The following is a 23,155-nucleotide window of genomic DNA, read 5'->3' as shown; positions in this document are numbered from 1 at the left end:
ATCCTACACTTTCTGCCTATGTTTAATCGAACATAAAGAATTTAGATTTATAGAGATTTCTAGATTTGAAGAATGTGCAGATGTGCAATGATGTAATGGTGCACTATAATGTATAATGTAATGTAATGTAATGTAAAATAATAATCTCAGACAAGCCTTGGTCTTGGATTGGTTTCCAGTCTGGAAAATATAAACCTGAGCACAAAATAAAAAAAAAAAAGATAAAATTAGATAATTATATTGCAAGTGTTAAAGTCATGTATTTTCTTATGCTTTAGTTTAAGCGATAGAAATACAGGGCAGAATAGATATAATAATAATAAAAAAAAAAAAAAATAAAATAATAATAATAATAATAATAAAACCTGACCTTGGAGTCACACAGAAGTCTATACATATTAAAGACAAAAAGTCGAGAGACAGAAATCTGTTACAGCACAAGATTTATTCACCAATATACAGATCCATATTTTCCTGCATCGCAGACTGATATTAACATCTTCTCACTTTCAATCTTTTTTTTTTGTACAGTTTTATTTACAGGGATTTAAAATAATCTTTCCATTTACATCAATGGTACAGTATTTCACTTCGGAAATTGCTTTGTTACAGCTCTCCTTTACATCTTTCGGTTGAAATCCTTTAGTACAGCGTAATCACTCATTCCTTAAGACAAATCTGAACACCGTGCCTCGGTTTCAGGGCTCCTGAAGATCACGTGCACGGCTCACGTTAAAGAAACCTGCAAGCTCAACAAGGTCCAACTGACTTAGTAACTTTTATTCATAGATTTATTTTTCCCCACAAACACACACACATGCACACACATTCTCGCGCACACACACGTATTACCTCTTACCCTATACCTGATCTAAACCAGGAGCTCATTCGCTTATAACAGCAGCAACTCTGATGCAGTTCCTCACTAAAACACCTGAGGAGGAACTCACACATGCATTCCAGCTCAAACCTACCAGCTACCCAGAGATTTGATCCAAAAACAAAAAAACAACAACCCTCAAATTGCATAGAATCCATCTGAAATAAAAAATAAAAACAGTGGAAATGACCCACTGTTGGGTATAGAGAAGAAGGAAGAACACCTGAAGAACACCGAACAGAGATCTTTTCCTGTACAGAGTATTTGGATTGTGAGGAACGGCGTACGTTCCTCTGTAATAGTAGCTGAGTAGTCTGTAGTAGGAGTTGGCATTCACTTCTGGTCTGTTCCACATGCACACGTTTTCTCACAAACATATCCACACACACACACACCCAAACACACCCACACAAATATACATTTATTGTCAGCCACCGACAACAGCAAAGACTGGATAAAGTGCATTGTATGAAATGAAGGCTTACACTCATCACATGCAATCCAATCATCAAGAGACAGAGAGGGCGGATTAAACACACCTCTCTTTGGTCTGAGTCAAAACAGGAGAAGGGACACTGATGGTACATGTCCACGGAATAACCAATGAAGTGCTTCACCAAAAATGAAAATTTACACAATGTCCCAGTTGGAATTACTGAGACTGAAGAAAGCATTGTGCAAAAAAATAAAACAAAAACATAAATGATTATATACGTTAACTGTAACTAAAAATGGACAAATTGAAGCCGAAATCTCCTTTACTACCCCCTCAGGAAAGTTTAAAATCGCTCCGAACATCAGGCACAGATAGGGTGGAGGGGGTTTGGCCTAACGTTTCACTGTAGGTTACAAGCGAATTTAAGACCTAACTCATTTGTATATTTCCCTCCGTGAAGTTGAGTGTATGTATAACGTTACTACAGAACCAGATCTTTGCTCATTAGCTGACTTACAGTTGAGACAGGATCCATCTGAGCTTTTAATTGTTAAAAGTCTTGCATCTCAAGGATGCAACTGTGAGAGCTTGTTCATTACTCACATCCTTCGTTCATTCATTCAGCAGCCCAAAGCCTTGACCATGGAGCTACCGCTTCCTCCAAAGTCTTTTAAGTCAAGTATGTACAAACGCCAAGCCCAGGCTGATGGAGTACATATGGGGGGGTAAAGGTACAACGTGTACATTTCGTTTATGGCTAAACATTTGAGAAGAGAAAAAAAAAAAAAAGCTGACCGCTAGTGTCCACACAAGTACTAGACTGTAGAAGCACATCTTTGCACCTTTCATATGCACAGTATATCTTCATCTACAGCTTGAGGAGTGTGCATCTAAAAAGGTACAGTAGTGCTCCTTAAGGTCACACACCTTAACCTTTCAAGAGAAAGAAAAATAATAGCTAGAAAGGAGGTGTTCGTGAGGGTACGGCTCTCAGGGACGAGCAAGGTTTCTCAAAGTGGTCTCAAATTGTGTTCTAGTGTTCCAACTAGAAGGAAGCCTTCATGAGGAGAAATGGGTAAGCGCAGAGACAAATGTACAGTACAGGGAGGTGAAGAACAAACTGTACAGCAAATGCACAGACCAGCAGGTCCTCCACGTCACAGACAGGAGGTGAAGACGTTACAGCGAATCTCATCCTAACACACTTTCACCGTAGAGTTAATTAATTCAGGACTGTAGAGTAAGATATCATCTCCACGGTTTGTCCAGAAACTCTGCCCGAAACACACACACACACACACACTAACCACTCTACCTTAACTCTAACCATAAATCTAAAGGTTACAGCAGACTGATGCAACAGGTTGTGCTTTCCTCTGACTCACAAAAGAGAAACCAAACCTACAGGAATATCGGACATCTGTAGATGTGCACCACATACATACCACAGTAAGGTATGTACACTCAACAGCTTCACAGAAAAAAAAAAATATCATTCTCAGCATGGGCGACATTACAGATGTAGAAGACACTGTGATACTTTTATCCAAATACAACACACCTTCTCTAATTTACATTCAACTGATTAAGACTGCTATTGAACCAAAAAAAACAAAACAAAACAAAACCACACAAATTGAAACAGTCGCTCTCAGGAGGCTGTTGGCACATCAGATAAGACGTGAGTTACAATAATGAGGACTCGGTGGTAGAAGTGTGCAGAGGGGCTGGTTTTAAAATCACACTCCCAAAGGAATTCTGAGCAATTCCTCAGAACATTTGACTAATCCCACTGGCTCCCGAGAAAGTCTGATTAATCGGCATGCTCCCACAGAACCTTTGACTAATCTTCCTGTTTCCACAAAAAGTTTGACCTGCGCCTGCAAAACCTTTGGCCAATTCCATCTGCTCCTGAAGAAAGTCAGACCAATCCCCCCTGTGCATGCAAAACGTTTGGCCAATCCTATCTCCTCCTAAAGAAAGTCTGACCAATCCCACTTGTGCCTGCAAAATGTTTTGCCAATTCTGCCTGCTCCCGAAGAAAGTCTGACCAAATCTGACCAATCCTGCCTGCTCCTGCAGAAAGTCTGACCAATCACGCTTGCCCCTGAATACATTCTGCACAATCCTGCCTATGCCTGCAAAAGGTTTGGCCAATCCCGCCTGCTCTCGAAGAAAGTCCGACTAATCCCACCTGCTCCTGAAGAAATTCTGACCAATCCTGCCTTCTCTTGCAGAAATTCTGACCAATTCCACCTACTCTTGAAGAAATCCTGACGAATCCTGCCTGTGCCTGCGGAAAGTTTGGCCAACCCTGCCTGCTCCTGAAATCTGCAGAGAGCCTGATTCATCTCATCTGCTCCCAACAAGTTTGATCAATCCCACCTTCCCCCACTGAAAACATTCCTGTGAAAAGTCTGACCAATCCTGTCATGTCCCACAGTAATCCCTCCTGCACTCACAGAATGCCAAGCTTGACCATTCCTATTCACCCATGAAGAAAGTTTGATTAATTCTGCCCACTCTCATGGAGAGACCCCAGAATGTTTCATCAACCCAATCTGTTCCCAATCTCCTGCTTTTGCCTAGTATAGACATTTTCACTAATTCCATCATTTCTTGCAACTTCAACTTGCATCTCTTGTTTTTAGACTAAATTTAATTGGATCTTGGAGTTTCCAGTCCCGATGCACACGTCTACTCACCGGCTCAGTGTACACTAAAGAGCACGATGGATGAAAGCCAACATTCACATTAACCAAATGTGCAGTGACGGCCATTACTGAACTGAAATCCTGCTCGGTGAATGAATGTAAAATCAGACAGCGAAAGCATGACGTGTATGCAGATGGGCTAACAGGGTAAAACACACACACATCCACCTACACACATACATACACACCCACCCACACATACAGAGGACTGACTGACACCTACATGCTTATGATTATCCTGCAAGAATAAAATGTCACCAGGTTCGACCACTAGATGGAGTTTCTGGGTTAATGCACCATCAAGAGAGATCACACGAATAGGAAGGAATTACAAAGATCCTTGACGGAAACGATGTTGGACAGAAGAACCATGACTAAACATTCAGCCACAAATCTTCCATCAATCAATCATTTTCAGGGATTTTTCAGCACGCAGCCAGACAGCGCGAGGGTCCAGTGTTTGAACGGCTGATGGAAAGAAGACGAGGTAGAACTAATGAATCGAGGATCCCTGTTTGATTGCCTGACACGAACACAAGACCCACACACACACACACACACACACACACACAAAAGGACTTCTGAGGATAATACAGGATATTACAGCTTTAACCATGTGTGTTTGACACCAGCACATCAGAATCACGCTTCTTCACAAATCTGTTGAAGAGGAAAGTCGTGAGAAATGTTCGCCCACTCAGCGCCGGTCCAGAAAGCACCAGGGCTCTCTCAGCATACACGTGAAATATCGTTCAACTCAGCAGCATTTTCTTTCCTCCACACATTTGTACAATTCTCTTGCTTGGGTTCAGATCATCAGATACAAACCCACGACATTCTTAAACATCTTGGCCTCTGGTAGACAGCTCTAAAACGACTAGAAGTCAACGAAATACACTGTCGTTCGAATTAAACAGGCTGATTAAAAAACAAACAAACAAACAAAAACAAAAAAAACACCCTCAAATCATACAGTTCAAACTCTATAGTAATAGACTGCTGATTTTTTTAAAGCAAAATCAAGGCAAGGTCGCAGAAAAAAAATGGTAAAGACGAAATATGACTTTGTTCGAAATTGAAAACGTTTACAAATTATAAATCCGTCTTTGAGACGGAACGTAGAGATTTAAAGAACAAAATATTAAGTTTTATTTTTAATAATAATAATAATAAGACCTTGATCGAAATTGCACAGGACCCAGGAGTTCAGCAGGAATGCATACTGAGACACTGCAGTGATTGCTTTGTGTCAGATGAACAACCTAAGATTTATTGCTTACTTTTTTTTTTAAAAATATAGACTAATCTCTGAAGTCCCAGAACAATAAATAATTATAATCTGCCTGATCTCTACTGGTTAGAGCCAGAATAACTCGCCCTGCATCTCGACTGCCTCAAAAGTGGTTCAAACACTCAATGCTGAACTTGAAACACAGGTAATAGCTTTAATATTGGGGACTGGCCTGTATTTACCCCGAAAACATTGGGGTTTAATGTTTAGCTTCTTTTTCAAAATGACTTCGCTCTCCTGTATTGTTTCTCTTGAGCGTTCATGAGGCAGTGTGTTCACCACAACTCTACGTTAGAGATGCGTCTGAGACGTGACCAGCGTAGATCAGGCGGTACAGCCGAAACCAAAACATCACAATGTCTTGGTCAGTTAAAAGTGGAATGCTTGTTTTGGTCTGAGGAAAATAGAAAGAGAGAGAGATAGAGACAGAGAAGAAAGCTATGTTTCTGTCCAAATATTTGACAAAATGGTTCACAAATTTCCATCATTGTTAATTTTATATAATCTGCATATATATTTTTTTATACAATGTTTCTAACCCATTTGAAATAAACCAAATTTTGCTGCCGTTTCATTTGGGCCAAATCAGATTTGCATAAAATGAGTGGAAAACCCACAGATAGAGAGAGAGAGAGAGAGAGAGAGAGAGAGAGAGATAGAGAGAGAAAGAGAGACCCACCCTGATGATCAGGGTACTGATTTAAAAAAAAAACGTGGACGGAGAAAAACAGGAAGCAGAAGAGATGACTGTGATGCAGGTTTGTGAGCTACACCTGCGATATGATCTGCATGTTGAAGCTGGGCGAGCGAGACTGCTTGGTAAGAGGAGCTCCGGGAGACAGCAGGTCTTTCCCTCCGTCAGGCCGCACCAGATGTTCCTCTTTCAGACTGAGGCTGGAAAGGCGATGCGCTCCTCCAGGTCCTCCACCGGCGCAAAGTCCTCCGTCGGTCCCTCCTTCCTCTGGCTCTCCGCTCACGCCGGCGTTCATGCTGCAGGTCCGGCTCAGGGTCTGCGTCTTCTCCATGGGCATCAGTTCGATGGTGTCCAGCATGATGGCGGGTGGAGGAGACTGAGCTCTCTGTGAGTGCTGCGGCTCTTTATGCTTCTCGGCAGAGATATCCCTCTCTTTTTCCCGGTGTGTGCGACTTGAGCTGCTCTTCTTGGAGCTCTTTTGCGTGCTGGCTCGTCCACCTCCGCTCCCCGCGGGTCTGCCTGTGCTCGGCTGGCTGCTGTTGGATGCGCCGGAGGAAAACCCTTCGTCGGGGTCGTTCAGGTTGATGGACTCTTCACCTCCGCTCATGCCATCAGCATCTGAGAGAGAGAGAGAGAGAGAGGGGAGGGGAATTGAGAATTAGAGAGAGGAGATAAGAACAATGTCAATAGAGATAGAGAGAGAGAGAGAGAGAGAGAGAGAGAGAGAGAGAGAGAGAGGAAGGAAAGCTAGTAAAGAAGGAAGGGAAGGCAGCAATATATTCAGGAAGGAAAAAAGGAAAGAATGAATGAAGGAAGAATGCAAAGTATTCTGTAGTCATGGGAGGAATGGAAGGAAGGAGGAAATATATTAGGGAAGAAAGGAATGAAAGAACAAAGCATAGGATGAAGGAAGGAAGGAAGGAGTTTAGGAATGAATGGATGGATGGATGGATGGATGGATGGATGAATGAATGAATAAACAAGGAATTAAGGAGAGAAAAGAAAAGAAATTATCAAGAAGAAGAAAGAACAAAGGATTTAGGAAAGACTAAAGGAAGGAAGGAAGGACCACCTCACACACTGAATATGAAGAGCACCAGTAAGAAGCTGTAATACAGAGCTATACTCATCAATGCATCTGAGGTGAAACTGTTCTTGAGAAATCAGCAGGATTTCAGAATTGCAAATAAACTACAGGCGACTTCCTCTTCATTATTAGTCATATTTCATACGAGTCACTGGCCTAAATCAGCCATAGAAACAGCTTACCTACAAAACCCTTTCAGTTTAATCACAATCTCTGGGTTTATCTGAGTGAGTGAAGAAAACACTCAGGCTCTCAGTAAACGAAGAGTGTGCTGATGCTTGGAGCTAAATGAGATTGGAATAGAGTTTAAAAAAAATGGCCATCAGTGCAGGAGGAGAATATTCATGCTTTTCCATCAACTATTCAATCTGAAGTCCTACTGCAACCTCAGCCACTGCACTGGGCTTAACCTTGGCATTTTTAATCATACAGGATGCAAGGACGCTGGAGTGTATTCCGCACAAACTCCAGAGATAAATGAGTGTTCGGACACGCGTAATTGTTTTGCACTCATCTTCTCCGACTGCAGAGTTTTGGGCAAAATCAGTTCAGCTGAATATCTGCTTCGCCTGAGGAACCTGACGACCTCTTGTGAATGAAAAGAATTTGCTTAATAAAATCATAAACATTTATAAGATAACATGTACTGGATGATGGACATCCAGACAGCTAGGACATGACGACGACAGGAGAAAAGAACAGACATGGTGAGGAGCGAGACATTCAACAGAGATTAAAAACAAATATACATGCATGAAGTTTCGAGCAGAAGACATGTGTTTGTTCATCACAGGAGCTCAACAGGGAGCATAAGGAAAGAAAGAAAACATGCAGACGTCGAAGCCAGCAGCATGCACGCTCTCCTGTTCAGTCTGGCAGCTCACACAGAGACACAGCGTCCAGCTGAACGGCAGCCGAATCGATCGCTCAGGACTCGGGACGTCAGCGCATTACACAGAGACTGACCGGAGTGGGAACTAGAAGCTCAGCATAGTGTGTGTGCACAAGAACAACACCGATATACACCGCGATGCTGCTCGATTCTGATTGGTCTGATCTGTATGTTTTTGTTATTCATTTTCCAGCTCGCTTGAATATGTTCCTTATTTTCTATGGCACTAATTTCCACAGACGCTCCAGATAAACAGATTCTAAACATGTAACTGCTGACATGGTCAGGTTTTCTGTGAAATTGTGAGATGTTGGTGAAAGAAATCTCCAAGTTTATCCACTTAGTAATTACATTTCCTCAGCAAACTTTATGACAATCTGCATTTTTATTTTGGTCGTATTAACTTTACCACAACAATGGACTCTCTTCATATTGAAGATACAAGGATAAAGAAAAGCATCTCCCTGCCCTGTCCTCCTTCCCCTGGCTTCCTGTTCAATACAGAAATGGATTTAAGGTTTTATTATAGATGTTAATGCCTGTAAAGCTTTACATGGTACTGCACTTCTCCTTTTTCCATTCGAGAATGTTAAGATCTTGTAATCATCTGCTTTAAACATTTCCACGCTCACAGAGGCTGCTTCGAGACTGTGAAATATTTTGCCATTGTGTAAAAAAAATCATCCACCAAAATAGATTATTTTTAAATCCAATTTTTAAAACATATTCTCAGATATTTGAGACCTTGAAATGTCTGCACTATCCAGCTCTCTGTTTGTTTCGGTCTAATTACTGATGATCTTTATGTTTTGCCGGTCTATCCTTTGCCTTATTTAATATTTTTTTCCCCTTTTAATCGTGTTTTTAATGACTTTATTCTGTCTTGATTTTACCGAGCAGCACTTTGGTTCACACTTGCTGTTATTTAAATGTGCCATAGAAATAACGCTGACTCGACTTGATATTGCAAGTGATGACCGGAATTCAATTGTTTTGGTGCAACTAAAAAAAAAAAAAAAAAAGGAAATCTAATCATGTAATGAAAATAATGGTATATTTCCTATAATAAGAATAAAACACTTCAGGTGTACTGTTATAGGACTGATTATTTTTAACAGAACGGCTTTTCCTCTTTACTTACATCACAGGGGGTTGGGGTTGAATTCGCAAATCTGATTAATCAGAAGTTGTGTATTATTTTTGTATAAACAGCACAGGATTACATTCATGCGCTCGTTGTAATACCTTATTGTTGCTATGGTAACAGCTCATACACATGGTGGTGTACTCTGTGTGAGTTTTATTTGTCAGACGAAGTTTAGTAAATGTCTTTAAAACAGAGGGGTTTTGCGCTTTTGTATCTCATTAACTTCTAGGGATAGAAAAGGCTGGTGAGGGAGCGACTCCTTTGGATGCAAAGGATAACTTGAACTTAGGCGGTCTCGCACAGGTTCTATAACTTTAAAAGCAAACATAAATGGATAAAAAGGACATGATGTCATTTGTTAAAGAATTAAACATTAAAAACACTTGACCCTCCTAACAGGCGTCCAAAAAACTGAGAGCTCTAGTGAACATTTTTTCAATACAAATTGGATCACTGGATCAATGTTTTGCATGAAAGGTAGAATTTTTGAAATCTTTCTTAATATGAATTTCTTAATACACCCCCCTCCCGTTTTTTTGCTTTAATGAAAGTCTGATTCAAGCTGTATGGACTTTGTGCAAAATCCATTTTAGATCAAATCCATCAGTGTGTTGTGTGAAAATCTGCTTCAACTGAAGAAACTAGATGTGAGGAAAACCTGACCTTGAAATAGTGCTAAATGTGTCTTATTTCTAATTTTAAAAGAAAAATTAAAAAGATACCTCAAAACTCATTCTAATGTATTTCTCAGCCAAACTAGTGTGCATTTGGCTCACAGCTGGTGGACAAGGAGGCTAAACAGCTGGCATTTCCATTTCACAGGGTTCAGTCCTCTGCAGGTTTATCTGCTGTTTCCATTTGCCCCTGCATGCACATGCTTGGAGATGAGGCGGGACAGCTCTTCCTCACTAACAGCTCTCAAAACCAATGATTCTCCTCTCAGAGAGTGCAGCATTAATCCAGTTTAAACCAATTTAAACTTCAGAGTTTATCCCCATAAATCTCCACTAGTGACCAGTTAATCTTAAAATAAACCCTAAGAGACTAAAAGTCTACCTTACTACAAGCTGAAAATGAATCAAAGACTGCAAGTTTCACTGCCTGCAATTTTAGACTCTACTACCGCTAAGATTCAGCCAGGGTAATGTTTTAGCATTCCTGATGTTTTAACAGCTGTTTTTCAACAAAAACACAGCTACAAATACAATGTCTATAGAGCTATGACTGAGTGGATATTAATGTTTACATCCCAGGAGAGGCTAGAGGGGTCCATGTGACTTCAACCAACGGCAAGGAAGAGCATCACAAGTTAATAACGGTTCTTAGCAGCAGAACTCATTGAGCATGCTCAGTCAGTGACCAACAGGCAGCGCCGAAGCTCAAAGGTTGATTAGTAGAATGCCGGGGTATCATGCACGTATATCTATCCCCACCTTTTCCAGACCTGCATAACACTACAGGGACGGAATGGACAGATTTAGTTCCAAGCAAAGCTGGAAAGTCTGGGGAAGCTTTGGTACCCAAATAGGCAAATAATTCCCCTGCTTCGATTGTTGGCTTAGCCCCTCCCCTGCCCCCTCCCCCGGACCGCCTACCCTCAAGTGAGACTGTGAGTATGCCCCTCCCTCCTCGCACAGGATTGGCTGCCGGCTCCGGTGAAGCATGTAGACCGGAACGGATGGAGAGGTTGAACTCAGCCTCGGTCGAGAAGTCAAAACAATCTGTGATTCAACACAACAGGATGGAAACATGCTCCTTAGTGCTGTTTGTGTTTTATTCCACCGCAAAGCGATGGAGACAGTGGAACCTCTGTCTGGTGTCACAGCAGTGTACAAAAATCAGACAAGAGAACAATAACAGGAACAACCATAAAAAGAGAGATGCTACAGTGCAATATTACAACAAAGCCACAACATGAAACAGTTAAAGTGATGACTTGGACAGATAAGAGATTAGAATAAAAATAAAACAAATGGGGGGAAAAAAGAGTCAAAATCAATTTTTAATAACGGGGAGGTTATGAAGTGTACCCGGAGCTGATAAGCTGTCTTACCTTCTCTCTTCCAGCGAAGCCTGCGAATCGAGGCTGCAGTAACTGCGGAGCGAGAGATCCTCCTGACGGTCGGAGTCACCTCCACCTGCAGTACTTTCTTCCCTCGAGAGCCATCCGGAGCGCTGTCCGGCAAGGAGTTCTTCATCGCGTTCCCCAACTAATGAAGGAAGAAGAAGGGGCGGGAGATATTGATACTGGATCACTGCACATCATTTGGAGGATCTGGCATGTTAGTATTCATTTTCCCAGCTCAAGATTACCATTAAAATCGAATCTCTGAATCGCAATGGTCAGCTATCCACACACACATACATATATATATATGTATATATAGCCAAATAGTGTATATTGAACAAACCTATGTTTTAGTCATTATCCTTCAGGAAATTGTATGAGTTCTTACCAGTAGAGGCTCAGAATAGAGTTCCAGCTGAGCTCTGTACAGGATATCATCCAGTGCCTCTCTGCCCAGATCCCACTCGCCATTATAACTGCAACAGATCACACACATATATAACATGCAAACAGGACTTTAACAAAAAGGTACATTTCAGTATGTAATAAAACACAAATGTAAGATGACCTGATATAAAAATAATAAAAGATATTTCCCATTAACAGCACATCCTCAAAGTGTTTCATTCATCTTGTACTGCAGCAATGTGCCAATGCTTCATTAAAATAAAAAGCATCATATTACAATACTTGATGGAGGATACGGACGTGAAAACACATTTTATTGTTTAGAAAAATAAGCAAAAATAATATAAAAAAAAATACAATAAAAAAATAAGCACCTTAATAAAATAAGCAATAATCAGATTGCCTGTAGTACAACTGTTTAAAAAAAAAAAGAAAAAGAAACATAAAATGTAAAACATAAAAATATAAAATATATAATAATAACAATAACAATAAAATAACTAAATAAATAAATAACTTTGCACATCTGCCTTGCTGATACACCTTGTAGATCTGAAATTTTGATTTGACTCATCCTCTTGTCCTTCATCAGCATTAGTTTTTGACCACTTTTTGCAGCTGGTTTAATATTTCTGTTGCCTCAACCCTCTCTATATGATGAGTGGTGGTTTATTTCTAGTGATATACACCCCCTCTATATGATAAGGGGTTAATTTTAACAAAAGAAATAACTATATAGAAATAACTATACAGTTATATATAATAACTGTAGTTAATAAAATCCAATGTGTGTAGATATTAGTTATAGCTACACGTATTGTATAATTACATATACATACACATCTCTAATGCCAGCAAAATTAATTAATATCTCAGCTGGACTGGGACGTCCGAGCTGTAACTGTAATTAATAAAGTAAGGTAAGTGTGAGGTTACATACACTAGCAGCATGAATTCAGAAAGTCCTGGTTCTGTTGCCTTTCCTGATGAAAAGCAGTAGGTAGTGAGCGTCTTGCCAGCTGCTGTGATCAGGTAGATGTGTGTTTGTTCAGTGAAGCTCGGAGATGCTTATTCGTGTTTCATCTACAGCCAACAAGCCGAGCAAACACAGAGGAGGGGAACTGGGAGGATCTGAAATCTCGCTCTTTGATCAGTGTTAGTGTTACACTCGTACACGGGAGGCAGGACGGTGCAGTGTTCAGTCATTGTTATGTACGCTAACAATGCAGATGTAAGTGTAGCTGTTCTTTTGGTCTTTTCTTTTCTTGCCACACCGCATCTTGTCTGTAGTGGTGTAATGGGACATGCAAAGGAGTCTCATTTGTCCTGTATTATTCATGACACTGTAGCATTAACGAGCTCTAGCACTTGCCCTAGCTTTCTTTGATTTGACTCTCTGAAATGAAAATCTGAGCAATGAGCCTTGAATTTATTTCAATTTCAATTATTGGAGTTTTTTTTTAAAACATTGCAGAATTAATAGGAACTAAGCTTTTACTCAGGTTTTTCAGTGAGACTACAAGAAATTGCAGAGATGAATCCAAAATCAAGCAACAGATTCGGAGGAGCTTGCGATTTCTCAAAACGATTCGCATTACAACACGCATTCAGAAAGTTCTATTCGATTCATGTGCATCGAAGATGAGGACAGCATTCATAGAAAATAATTACATTTGTGTCTTCGCTGGTAGCAGTTTAAAAGAAAAAAATCCTGTACTTGCAATTCAAGTAGTTTTCCACAAAATTGCATAAAAAAAGGTACAAATTTTGGGGGAAAAAAAATCTAAATTTTTTGCAAAAATATAAAAAAAATAAATAAAAATAAAAAAATTAAAAAATTAAATTAAAATTAAATAAAAAAATAAAAAAAAAAACAACAAAAAAAACCCAAAACAAAACAAAACAAAACACAACAACAAAAAAGCACCCTAAAGGGACTGATTAACTGACCCATCACTGGGCACTTAACATCACCCTTTTCTGGTCTGCATTTTCCCATGAATGAATTTCTTTTTTTAATGTAATGAGTTTTTTCACACAAATGTTTCACAAATCTTCTATCTTGAAAGTAAATGATGATATCAAACCAATGAACTGCTTGTTCATAAGCATCTAAAATCTGAAGGTTATCCAACAGAGGGAAAATCACACATCTCACACCGAAACCCAACAGAGTCCTGACTCATTTTATATCAGCAGCGATAAAATACTTCATTTGTCTGTACTGACTGAAAACAGCGGTGGGATGAAGGACTGGGGTACAGGTACCAAAAGGGTTAAAGAATGACACTTATACTTATAGTATTCGTAATCAGTAAATACTGCAGCTTGCCATGTTAATGAGCCATAATGAGAAACCTGGACTGAGACAATTGTTCTGTTCACTGTTCTGCAGTGGCGTCTGAGTAAAAAATGAAATTCACTGACGTCCAAGAAGTATATCGATCTGCTCCTGCCCTCTTTCTCTCTCCCTGTCTTTCCTCCTTATATCACAGAAAAGCCATCAGAGCAGGGACTCCATTATCGTCTCTAACTTGTTCGCATCCAGATTAAATGAAATCGACTGCTCCTCCAGCTAATGGAATAAAAGTGGTGCTAATTGAGGCTTCTTGACAACAGGGAAGATCTCTGGAAAGAGACTGTCCTGGCCACATACGTGACATCCCGATAATTTGGATCCAGTAGTCAGTGTGTCATCTGTGTTTAGAGCCTAAAAATACCACTGGTGCCTCCTATATCCGATAACGTGGCACGAGATGTGCTCTGGAAACCGACTGTCTCAAACTCAGACCCTTTTATAGAGACATAGAGTCACAGGTCAGTGTTTATCTGATTGTAATTTACAGCATATGAGTGTGTGTGTGTGTGTGATATAACGAGATTCGAGTCTAAAATATCCATCACTGTATACAGAGTGCCATGTGAGTGCTTCCTCTCACTGCTGTGAATTTATCGTCTATGAAGATAATTTAAACAAACTTCTATAACAATGCATAAATAACAAAAATGTCAAGATATGCCGCGACAATTTTTAGAGTAGGATTTATGTATGTGTGTGTGTGTTATCTATCTATCCATTCATTCATTCTCTACACCACTTATCCTACTAGGTTGTGGGGAACCTGGAGTCTATCCCAGGAGACTCGGGGCATGAGGCAGAGTACATCCTGGACAGTCTATCTCAGAGCACAATCGCACACACACACACACCCATTCACACACTGCAAACAATTTAGAGATGCCAATCAGCCCAGAACACGTCTTAGGACTTGGCGAGGAAACTGAAGTGCTGGAGGAAACTCCTGAGGCATGGAGAGAACATGCAAACTCCACACACACATGGTGGAGGTGGATGTAATCTCATTTAGCTAATAATTCTTAAAATCCAATTTCCAAAACACAAATACCTTACATACATTATGAAAAATCCTGTTTATCACAATCATTAAACGAAACAACTTTAGAAGTCAATGCAAGAGAGACACACGCTGCTGTAGTTAGTGAATTTTGTGCTGTCTAGCCTGGTCTCTGTCATGTATACGTATCGCACTTACATGGCATGATAGACGGCAGTGAGCATCTGCACCATGAACTCAGGGTCCAGCAGCACGCGGTTACAGGGTTCACGCCACGTCTTCTGCTGCTGCCGTGGAAACCCACACACACACAACCTGAAACATACACACAACACTCACAATGAGAGGCTAGTTCCTGCTGATACAAGGGCATAAAGCGAATAAATCCATCTATACAGATACACAGAGTACACAGGACAAAGAAAAACTTGATCATGTGATGAGTTTAACTCGCTGGTCTCGAGGCTGTGAATTTGTCCTACTTTTGTTTTTAAATTTTGGGAAACTATGTTCAGTCGAAAATACTGCAGGCGGACACAAACAAAAATAATAACTGTGCAAGCAGGACTAAAAATAAAAACAGACCAATTATGAAGTGGAGTGATGAAGCTGAGGTTGAGGAAATGACCACGCTGTCATAAACCATGCTGAGACATCTGTTTAAGTTTTTATCCCCAGCTTTAGAATGGTGAGTAGGGTTCAATTTAATTGGGGGAAACAAAACCTGGCTTAGGCCATGCTCACTCGGAGCTAAAATCATATATACTCACTGTCCACTTTATTAGAAACACCAGTATACCTGCACGTTCCTGCAGTTTTCTACTCAGCTGATCGTGTGGCAAGCATAAAGATCTTAAATTCACAACTGACAAAGTGTTATTAAGAGGGGGGAAAAGAAAGCAGTCCTCATAATCGGATGCGTCTCACACACACACACACAGCTGTAGTGAAACATAAGACTTGTGTTCTTTTGTCCATCTCAGAAATAGTGTGCTAAGTAAGGAATAAAAACACAAATTGACCTTACGTTACATAGACTTACATTTAAATAAATAAGTGAATAAATAAATTAATAAAGGCAAGGAGAGGTGTTCCTAATAAAGACAGTGGATAGACCCAGATACAGATAAGGTTATTTGGAGCTACAGATAGCAGTAGCGGGCCGTGCATTTCACACCTAGGCCTTCACTGGTGTCCTTCCTGAATTAATCCACCTCTATAGCATCATGACGCCACGGCAATAGATACTAATCAACCGTTAAATAGCAAAGTAAAAAAGAAATTAGTCTACAGTATTTCACACCTCACAAGAAACAGTCAAATTTATTACGGTTACTTTTCTCAATAAAGACATTCTTAATGACGAATGCTGCAAACCGCAATCTCCGGAGGACGCAGCATCCGAAATGAGACACAGAGAATATAGAAACACTGTATGTAACAGTGAGTGGTGTCACAGGCTCTTGTAGCGAACATGAATAAAATTACATTACAAAAAAAAACAAATTAACCCGATTCAGTCTCACAAGTTTCCTTTCACTCCAGCAAAAAAAAATAAAAAATCCAATTAAAGGACGGGAAATTGCTGACGTAATCGTATGCCTGCTAGATGGCCCCAGTGACCCCAAATTGAAATCTGATTGGTTAATGGAACAGTTTCATTGCCACTTATTTTAAGCTACGGGCGCCTGCACTATTGATTCTAAAGGGCCGGGCAACGCATGATGTCAGCCACTAGATGAAATATGATTGGATAAATACTCTTATCATAAATATACACTACTGGAAGCAGCGCAACCGAGAGAAAAGCTATGAAATGTAGAGAATAGACTATTGGGAATAATTTAATACACATTCATGGAAAAATATATTAAATATATTAAAATGCAAGTCAGTGATTCAGATCACTGCTGTTTAGGCCAGGAGAGAAGGCCTTGCTGGCCCTGACGGCCCACCACTGACAGATACACAACCTGAGTTGAACGGTAGCACTTTAAATGCACACTGACCTGCAAATAACCTTTCATTAAAACTTCCTGTGTGTGTGTGTGTGTGTGGATGGGTGGCTTACTTTACTATATGGCCTATTACTGTTTAATGATGTACCATGTGGTGAATGTGTCAAACTGCTTCACACACACATAAGCGATAGAATGTGTTTTCAGGTCAAGTGCAGGAAGCGAGAATCTGACACAAAAAACATCTTCAGACTCCAACATCCTGCTGAGGGCTAATGAGGCACTCCATCACAGCTGTCACAAAAGTTTTTGTGATTGTGTGTGTGTGTGTGTGTGTGTGTGTGTAATGCGAGGTCTCATCACTTATAAAGTTTTTATAATGTGTACTTACACCGATCAGGCATAACATTATGAGCACTGAGAGGTGAAGTGAATAACACTGATTAGCTCCTCATCATGGCACCTGTTAGTGGGTGGGATATATTAGACATTTTGTCCTCAAAGTTGATGTTAGAAGCAGGAAAAATGGGCAAGTGTAAGGATTTGAGGGAGTGTGATGAAGGGCCAAATTGTGATGGCTAGACCACTGGATCAGAGCATCTCCAAAACTGCAGCTCTTGTGGGGTGTTCCCGGTCTGCAGTGGTCAGTATCTATCAAAAGTGGAAGGAATAGTGGAGAACTGGCGACAGGGTCATGGCTCATGGGTCATGGGTCAAGGCTCACTGATGGACGTGGGGAGCGAAGGCTGGCCCGTGTGATCCGATCCAACAGACGAGCTACTGTTGCTCAGATTGCTGAAGTTAATGCTGGTTCTGATAGAAAGGTGTCAGGATACACAGTGCAGGACAGGTCAGGGCTGTTTTTTTTTCCAGCAAAAGGGGGACAAACATGATATTAGGCAGGTGGTCATAATATTATGCCTGGTCAGTGTATTTTAAGGCCTAGGTGAGTCAGTGGCTGCCTTCAAACTACGTCTTAAGACCTAATCCTCCAGAAATATTTAAAACTAAACTTAAAAACTAAAAGTTTATGTCTTTGTTTTGTCTATGTATTTGTTACTATATTTTCCTCCAACAGAGATTTTAGACTGATGATGTTCTTAGTCTGTGGCCTAATGAAGCAGTATTAATGTATTTGTTGATGGAGAGTTCAAAGCCCTTCGGTAAGGCGATATATGGATGGATAAATGTAAAAATTTGTAAAATTCACTTAAAAATGAGAAAGAGTTGAGATATGAACTCATGGTGTAACGCTGTACACAATGTGGTGGTATAGAATGATTGGGTCATTAATGTTCAAATGCTTTCAGATTCACATTTTTTTTTAATGTATTAGAAGATTAATGAGTTATAGGTAATGCAAGCTGAGAGAGAGAGAGAGAGAGAGAGTGTACTGTATGTGTGTGTGTGAGAGAGAGAGTGTATACTGTATGTGGTATATGTGTGTGTGTAAGAGAGAGAGTGTATGTGTGTGCACATGCGAGTGTGTGTGAGAGAGTGTGTGTGTGTGAGTGAGAGAGTGTGTGTGTGTGAGTGTCTTTGAGAGTGTGTGAGTGCTTGTGTGAGAGTGTGTGTGAGAGAGAGAGAGTGTGTGTGTGAGAGCGAGTGTGTGAGGAGAGAGTGTGTGTGTGAGAGAGAGTATGTGTGTGTGTGTGAGAGAGAGAGTATGTGTATGTGTGCACGCGAGTGTGTTTGAGAGTATGTTGAGAGTGTGTGTGTAAGTGAGAGAGAGTGTGTGAGAGTGCGTGTGTGTGTGTGTGTTCTATTGATTATCACTCAACATCACATCTGTGACCGAGCCTCAGCAGTGTCTTGACCTCAGCAGTATATTAAAGCTGGTGTGTGTCTGGGTGAACTCTGTGGGCTGATGATGACACGTCTTACCTCGAGCTCATGCGGCACACGGCCTGGTATGAGGAGGAGGGCATGTACACCACGGCCGAGTTGTAGCACAGCATGAGGAAACACAGCACCTCAAACCTGACAACACAGAGGAATAGCAATCAGCTCACAGCAGGGCAAAGGCATTTACACACACACACACACACACACACACACCAGGTTTGCCAGGTTTACCATTTTGTGCTTACACACACATATTGTGGGCAGTGTTTGGTTTGCAATATGACCAATAGGATAAAGAACATCACACTGGGGCATGTTGTTATAGGAAAATAATCAATAATAAGGTTGTCATTAATTTTTCTCAGCTTATAGGTACAAGCTACAAGAATGTAGAACTTCCCAAATCAGGTTCCTGTCACATCACTTGGCACCTGTGAACAGTTCTTCTCTCACCAGCTTAACTTTCTTTTCCTGTACTGAAGTTAAAAAGGTAATACGAAACGCAGGCTGTTCCTGAGAACCCGCAAAACCATCTGTCCTGAGAACTTCAGCTCTGACTGATAAAGCAGCGACGCTGGAGACTCTTCCAAAACCACTAAAGAAACGTCTCCTGACAGAAAACTGCACCGTATCACAATGACCTGCCAGTTGTTACTATAGAAACGGGTAGTTATCAGAAGCAGTGCATTAATATGAACAGCTGGAAATATGATCAGGATTATCAGTGTTCTAATACCAGCTTTGAAACCTTGGGCCCTGGATAGAGGAATGCTTCACACTAGAGGCTGGCTGAGCAGCGCTTTCAACCTGGGGTTATTAAACCCTGCCCTGAAGCAGGATTTTGTAGTGTAAACCCCAACAGTGCCGGCTACGGCTAGATGCTTAGCAACAGGTCAGATGAAACTGTGTGCTTCATATCAAATGCTTTGTACAGTTACGGCAGCAAACGTGTACAGTGTGAAGAAGAAGCCTTTATTATCACCACACATTACATTACAGCACAGTGGAATTCTTTTCTTCACATATCACAGCTGAGGAAGTTGGGGTCTGAGCACAGGGGCAGCTATGATTCAGCGCCCCTGGAGCAGACAGGGTTAAGGGCCTTGCTCAATTGCCCAACACTGGCAGCTTGGCAGTGAACCCCGACCTTCCGATCAACAACCCAGAGCCTTAACCACTGGAGCTAAGGCTGCTGTGTTCGAATGTTACGGCTAGATGCTTAGAAACAGGACAGATGAAGATTGTGTGCTTTGTACACACGGATCACGGAGATCCGGCAATATAAACTGCAGTTAAAAAGTTTTATTTTATTTGCATAGTGTGTATCACAAACCAGCTGTACAGAATTACAGAAAGTCAGGATGTAAATTAGAATTAATCCCTAAAGAGCAAGTTTAGGGATAAATAACTCTCAGAGCTGAAAAAAACCCCTGAGACGATAGGAGGAAGAAACTTCAAGACTCAAAAAAAAAAGGAACCTCATCCTCAGCTGGGTGACATTCTGCCTTTTCCTGGCTTTGTGCATATCAGGAGGATCTTTTCGCACTGATGTGAAAGTGCGAGACAAGCCACTATTTAAAGCAGGTTTTATCCAATCATGGCTGGTGACATCACAAATAAGAAGGCTAATCCAGGGAGTAGGACTGAACAGTTCATTGTTAAACCTGAATATATAAGCAGTGAGGAATTGTAAAACAAGATAACCCAGGACTGGAACAGAGTTTACAATGACCCGGGGGGAATAATTTCCATTGTGAAAAGTCCATTTAAAATCAGCACCCCTTCTGGCCAATCAGAACGGAGAATTAGACAGCACTGTGCTATAAGACACAATGACATACTGTCTAATGCAACCCAACAGCGAAGCAACTGCCTTCAAATCTTTTCTTTTGTGTGATTCGGAGTGGTCTGACCCTTTGTTCAGAGCGAGTGCTATCGATTACTGTGCTGCTGCAGGCCAGACTCGATCCACAGAGAGAAAAATCCTGTGTGTACATCAGAGTAACTCCTCAATACCATAAACACATGCAGGTGGTGCTAGTGAGCAGAAACAATCAGAGATCTTCTGCGTGGTTCTTTACACAAGCACTGTCTACATGACCTTTACTGCTTTCGGTAGAAAAGCGCAGTCTGTAACGTCTGAGTGTTTTATAGGCCTATAATGAGAGATATTTTTTTTAAAGATGCCTAAGGAAAAAAAGTCTGGTGTCTCTGAGCGTGCCTGAGCTGCAACACTCTATAAACTAGACCGTTATCACAGATACCACATCATATCAACCTGTGAATGAACTTAAACTCTCAGGATCTGTCAGTTCTAGTTGTAGTTTGTAGTTACTGGTATCAAAGTTGAGTATGAGACTCAGGTCAGTGTTAAATAAATAAATAAATATAAAATCTGACAATGTAATGCAATGGTTAAATGAATAAAAAAAAAATATGCTTGCAACATTAAAACACTACATTTTCTGCAACTTTTTACCTTCATTGTTATTATTAAATAATACACAGATAAATAAATAATTTAAATAAATAACCATGTAAGCAGCCAGACAGTTAAAGAGAATTTTTTTTTTTTTTTACATAAAGGAACGATAAATAGCTAGTAAATAAGGTATAAAACAGAAACAGAAAGCTACTAAATAAAGGAAGAATAAAGGAAAGCAAGCTACTAAAAGAATTTCTGAAATAATATTGTTTTGAAATCTTTGGCCAGATATCCCTGGTTGCATGCTGCTGCAGGTCACACAGCTGGAGAGACGGACAAGACACGGTCCATTACTCAGCTATGCAGGGAATGCAAAGCTCTCTCTCTCTCTGTCTCTCTCTCTCTCTCTCATACACACACACACAAACTTTAGTGTGGGTTAATCAATAGAAATGTCGGGATCTAGTGGTTCTATTTTAATGAGCATAACACACACACACACGTATATAAAACCAGTGTATATATAATCTCATGTGTTCTGATGTATTGGGTCCAAAGCGCTGGATTTTAATGAATAGTTTATTAACGTGTAATTACACAAGCAGCTGTAATGTATTGTAATGTGCAATCCAATCAGTGTCGCTCATTTCCTTTCAGAACAGACGTTTAATGTTCACTGACTTCATACTGAGTTCTAGAGGTAGAAGGAAAAAAAAAAAAAACTAACTGAACTTATTGCAAATATTTCTTTCTGTTTTCTCCGGGTCGAGACACATCAACACTCCAAAATCAATGGAAGAGATTAAATTCAAGCGGTTAGAAAAACAAATGTCGGGATAACTCTGAGATCAAACTGCCTTAAAGAGAAAAACAGGCAGAAAATCGTTGATGAATACAGATTGAACGGGGCAGAGTTCAGAACCTAGCTTACATGCTAGACACACTATAAAATATAAGATGTATATTAGAGTCAAGCAAACACTTAAACAAACAATAAAGCATACAAACAAACAAACAAACAAACACTTAAACAAGGAAGCATACAAACAAAAAACAAGCAAACAAACAAGCAAACACTCAAACAAACAAGAAACCAAGAAACAAGCACGAGCTCAAATGCTGAAACAAACAAGCAAACACTTAAACAAGAAACCATACAAACAAGCAGGCAAAAACCTAAACAAACAACAAAGCATACAAACAAACAAGAAATCATACAAACAAACAAAGAGTTAAACAAGAAAGCATACAATCAAACAAACAGGCAAAAACTTAAACAAGAAAGCATACAAACAAGCAGGCAAAAACCTAAACAAACAAGGAAGCATACAAACAGGCAAAAACCTAAACAAACAAGAAAGCATACAAACAAATAAACAGTTAAACAAGAAAGCATATAATCAAACAAACAAAAAACCATGCAAACAATCAAACACTCAAATGATGAAACACAAACAAGAAAGCATACAAACAAACATACAAGCAAGCAAACAAACAAGCAAACATTTAAACAAAGAAGAAAGAATACAAACAAACAGTTAAACAAGAAAGCATACAAACAAAAACAAACAAGCAAATACTTAAACAAGAAATCATATAAACAAACAAGCAAACACTTTAACAAACAAGAAACCTTGCAAAGAAACAAGCAAACACTCAAACACTGAAACAAACAAGCAAACAAGTAACCATGCAAGCAAACATAACAGACAAAAAGGCAAGCAAACAAACCCCAACATTTTTGCTAACAGAACTGAACCCTCATGCTGATGAGTAAATAAATGAATTATGTCTGAATTTATAGTGCATGTTGAAAGAATATCCAAACAACAGGATATCTACTATGTATATATTTTTTGTAAACACATTAAAGCAGAATTTAAGACCTGCATGAGTACCTTAGTTATGTAACCTGCTTTACACCAGCTCCAACAGTTTATTTATTTATTTATTT

At 40.0% G+C, this 23,155-nt stretch overlaps 1 protein-coding gene across 5 annotated transcripts in view; it reads right to left on the bottom strand.

Annotated features, from left to right (window-relative positions):
• Positions 1-426: 426 nt before the first annotated feature.
• The window catches only part of LOC131354259 (hyccin 2-like), a 74,916-nt gene continuing 52,187 nt past the window's right edge, over positions 427-23,155 (bottom strand). For 3 of the 5 annotated variants that reach the window (XM_058391682.1, XM_058391684.1, XM_058391683.1), the window contains 6 exons: positions 18,816-18,911; positions 15,172-15,288; positions 11,598-11,685; positions 11,195-11,351; positions 10,737-10,862; positions 427-6,633 (listed from right to left, as the gene is read on the bottom strand). In XM_058391682.1, coding sequence (XP_058247665.1) covers positions 6,089-6,633; positions 10,737-10,862; positions 11,195-11,351; positions 11,598-11,685; positions 15,172-15,288; positions 18,816-18,911 — 1,129 coding nt within the window. In that variant the 3' untranslated portion in view covers positions 427-6,088. The remainder of the gene's footprint in view (positions 6,634-10,736; positions 10,863-11,194; positions 11,352-11,597; positions 11,686-15,171; positions 15,289-18,815; positions 18,912-23,155) is intronic. The other 2 variants (XM_058391685.1, XM_058391686.1) reach the window with 2 other exon arrangements.

The sequence above is a fragment of the Hemibagrus wyckioides genome, linkage group LG06 (assembly GCF_019097595.1).
Source record: "Hemibagrus wyckioides isolate EC202008001 linkage group LG06, SWU_Hwy_1.0, whole genome shotgun sequence".
Classification (NCBI taxonomy): Eukaryota; Metazoa; Chordata; class Actinopteri; order Siluriformes; family Bagridae; genus Hemibagrus; species Hemibagrus wyckioides.
The sequence above is the reverse complement of the archived record's forward strand: the minus strand, read 5'-3'. Positions and strand labels throughout refer to the sequence as shown.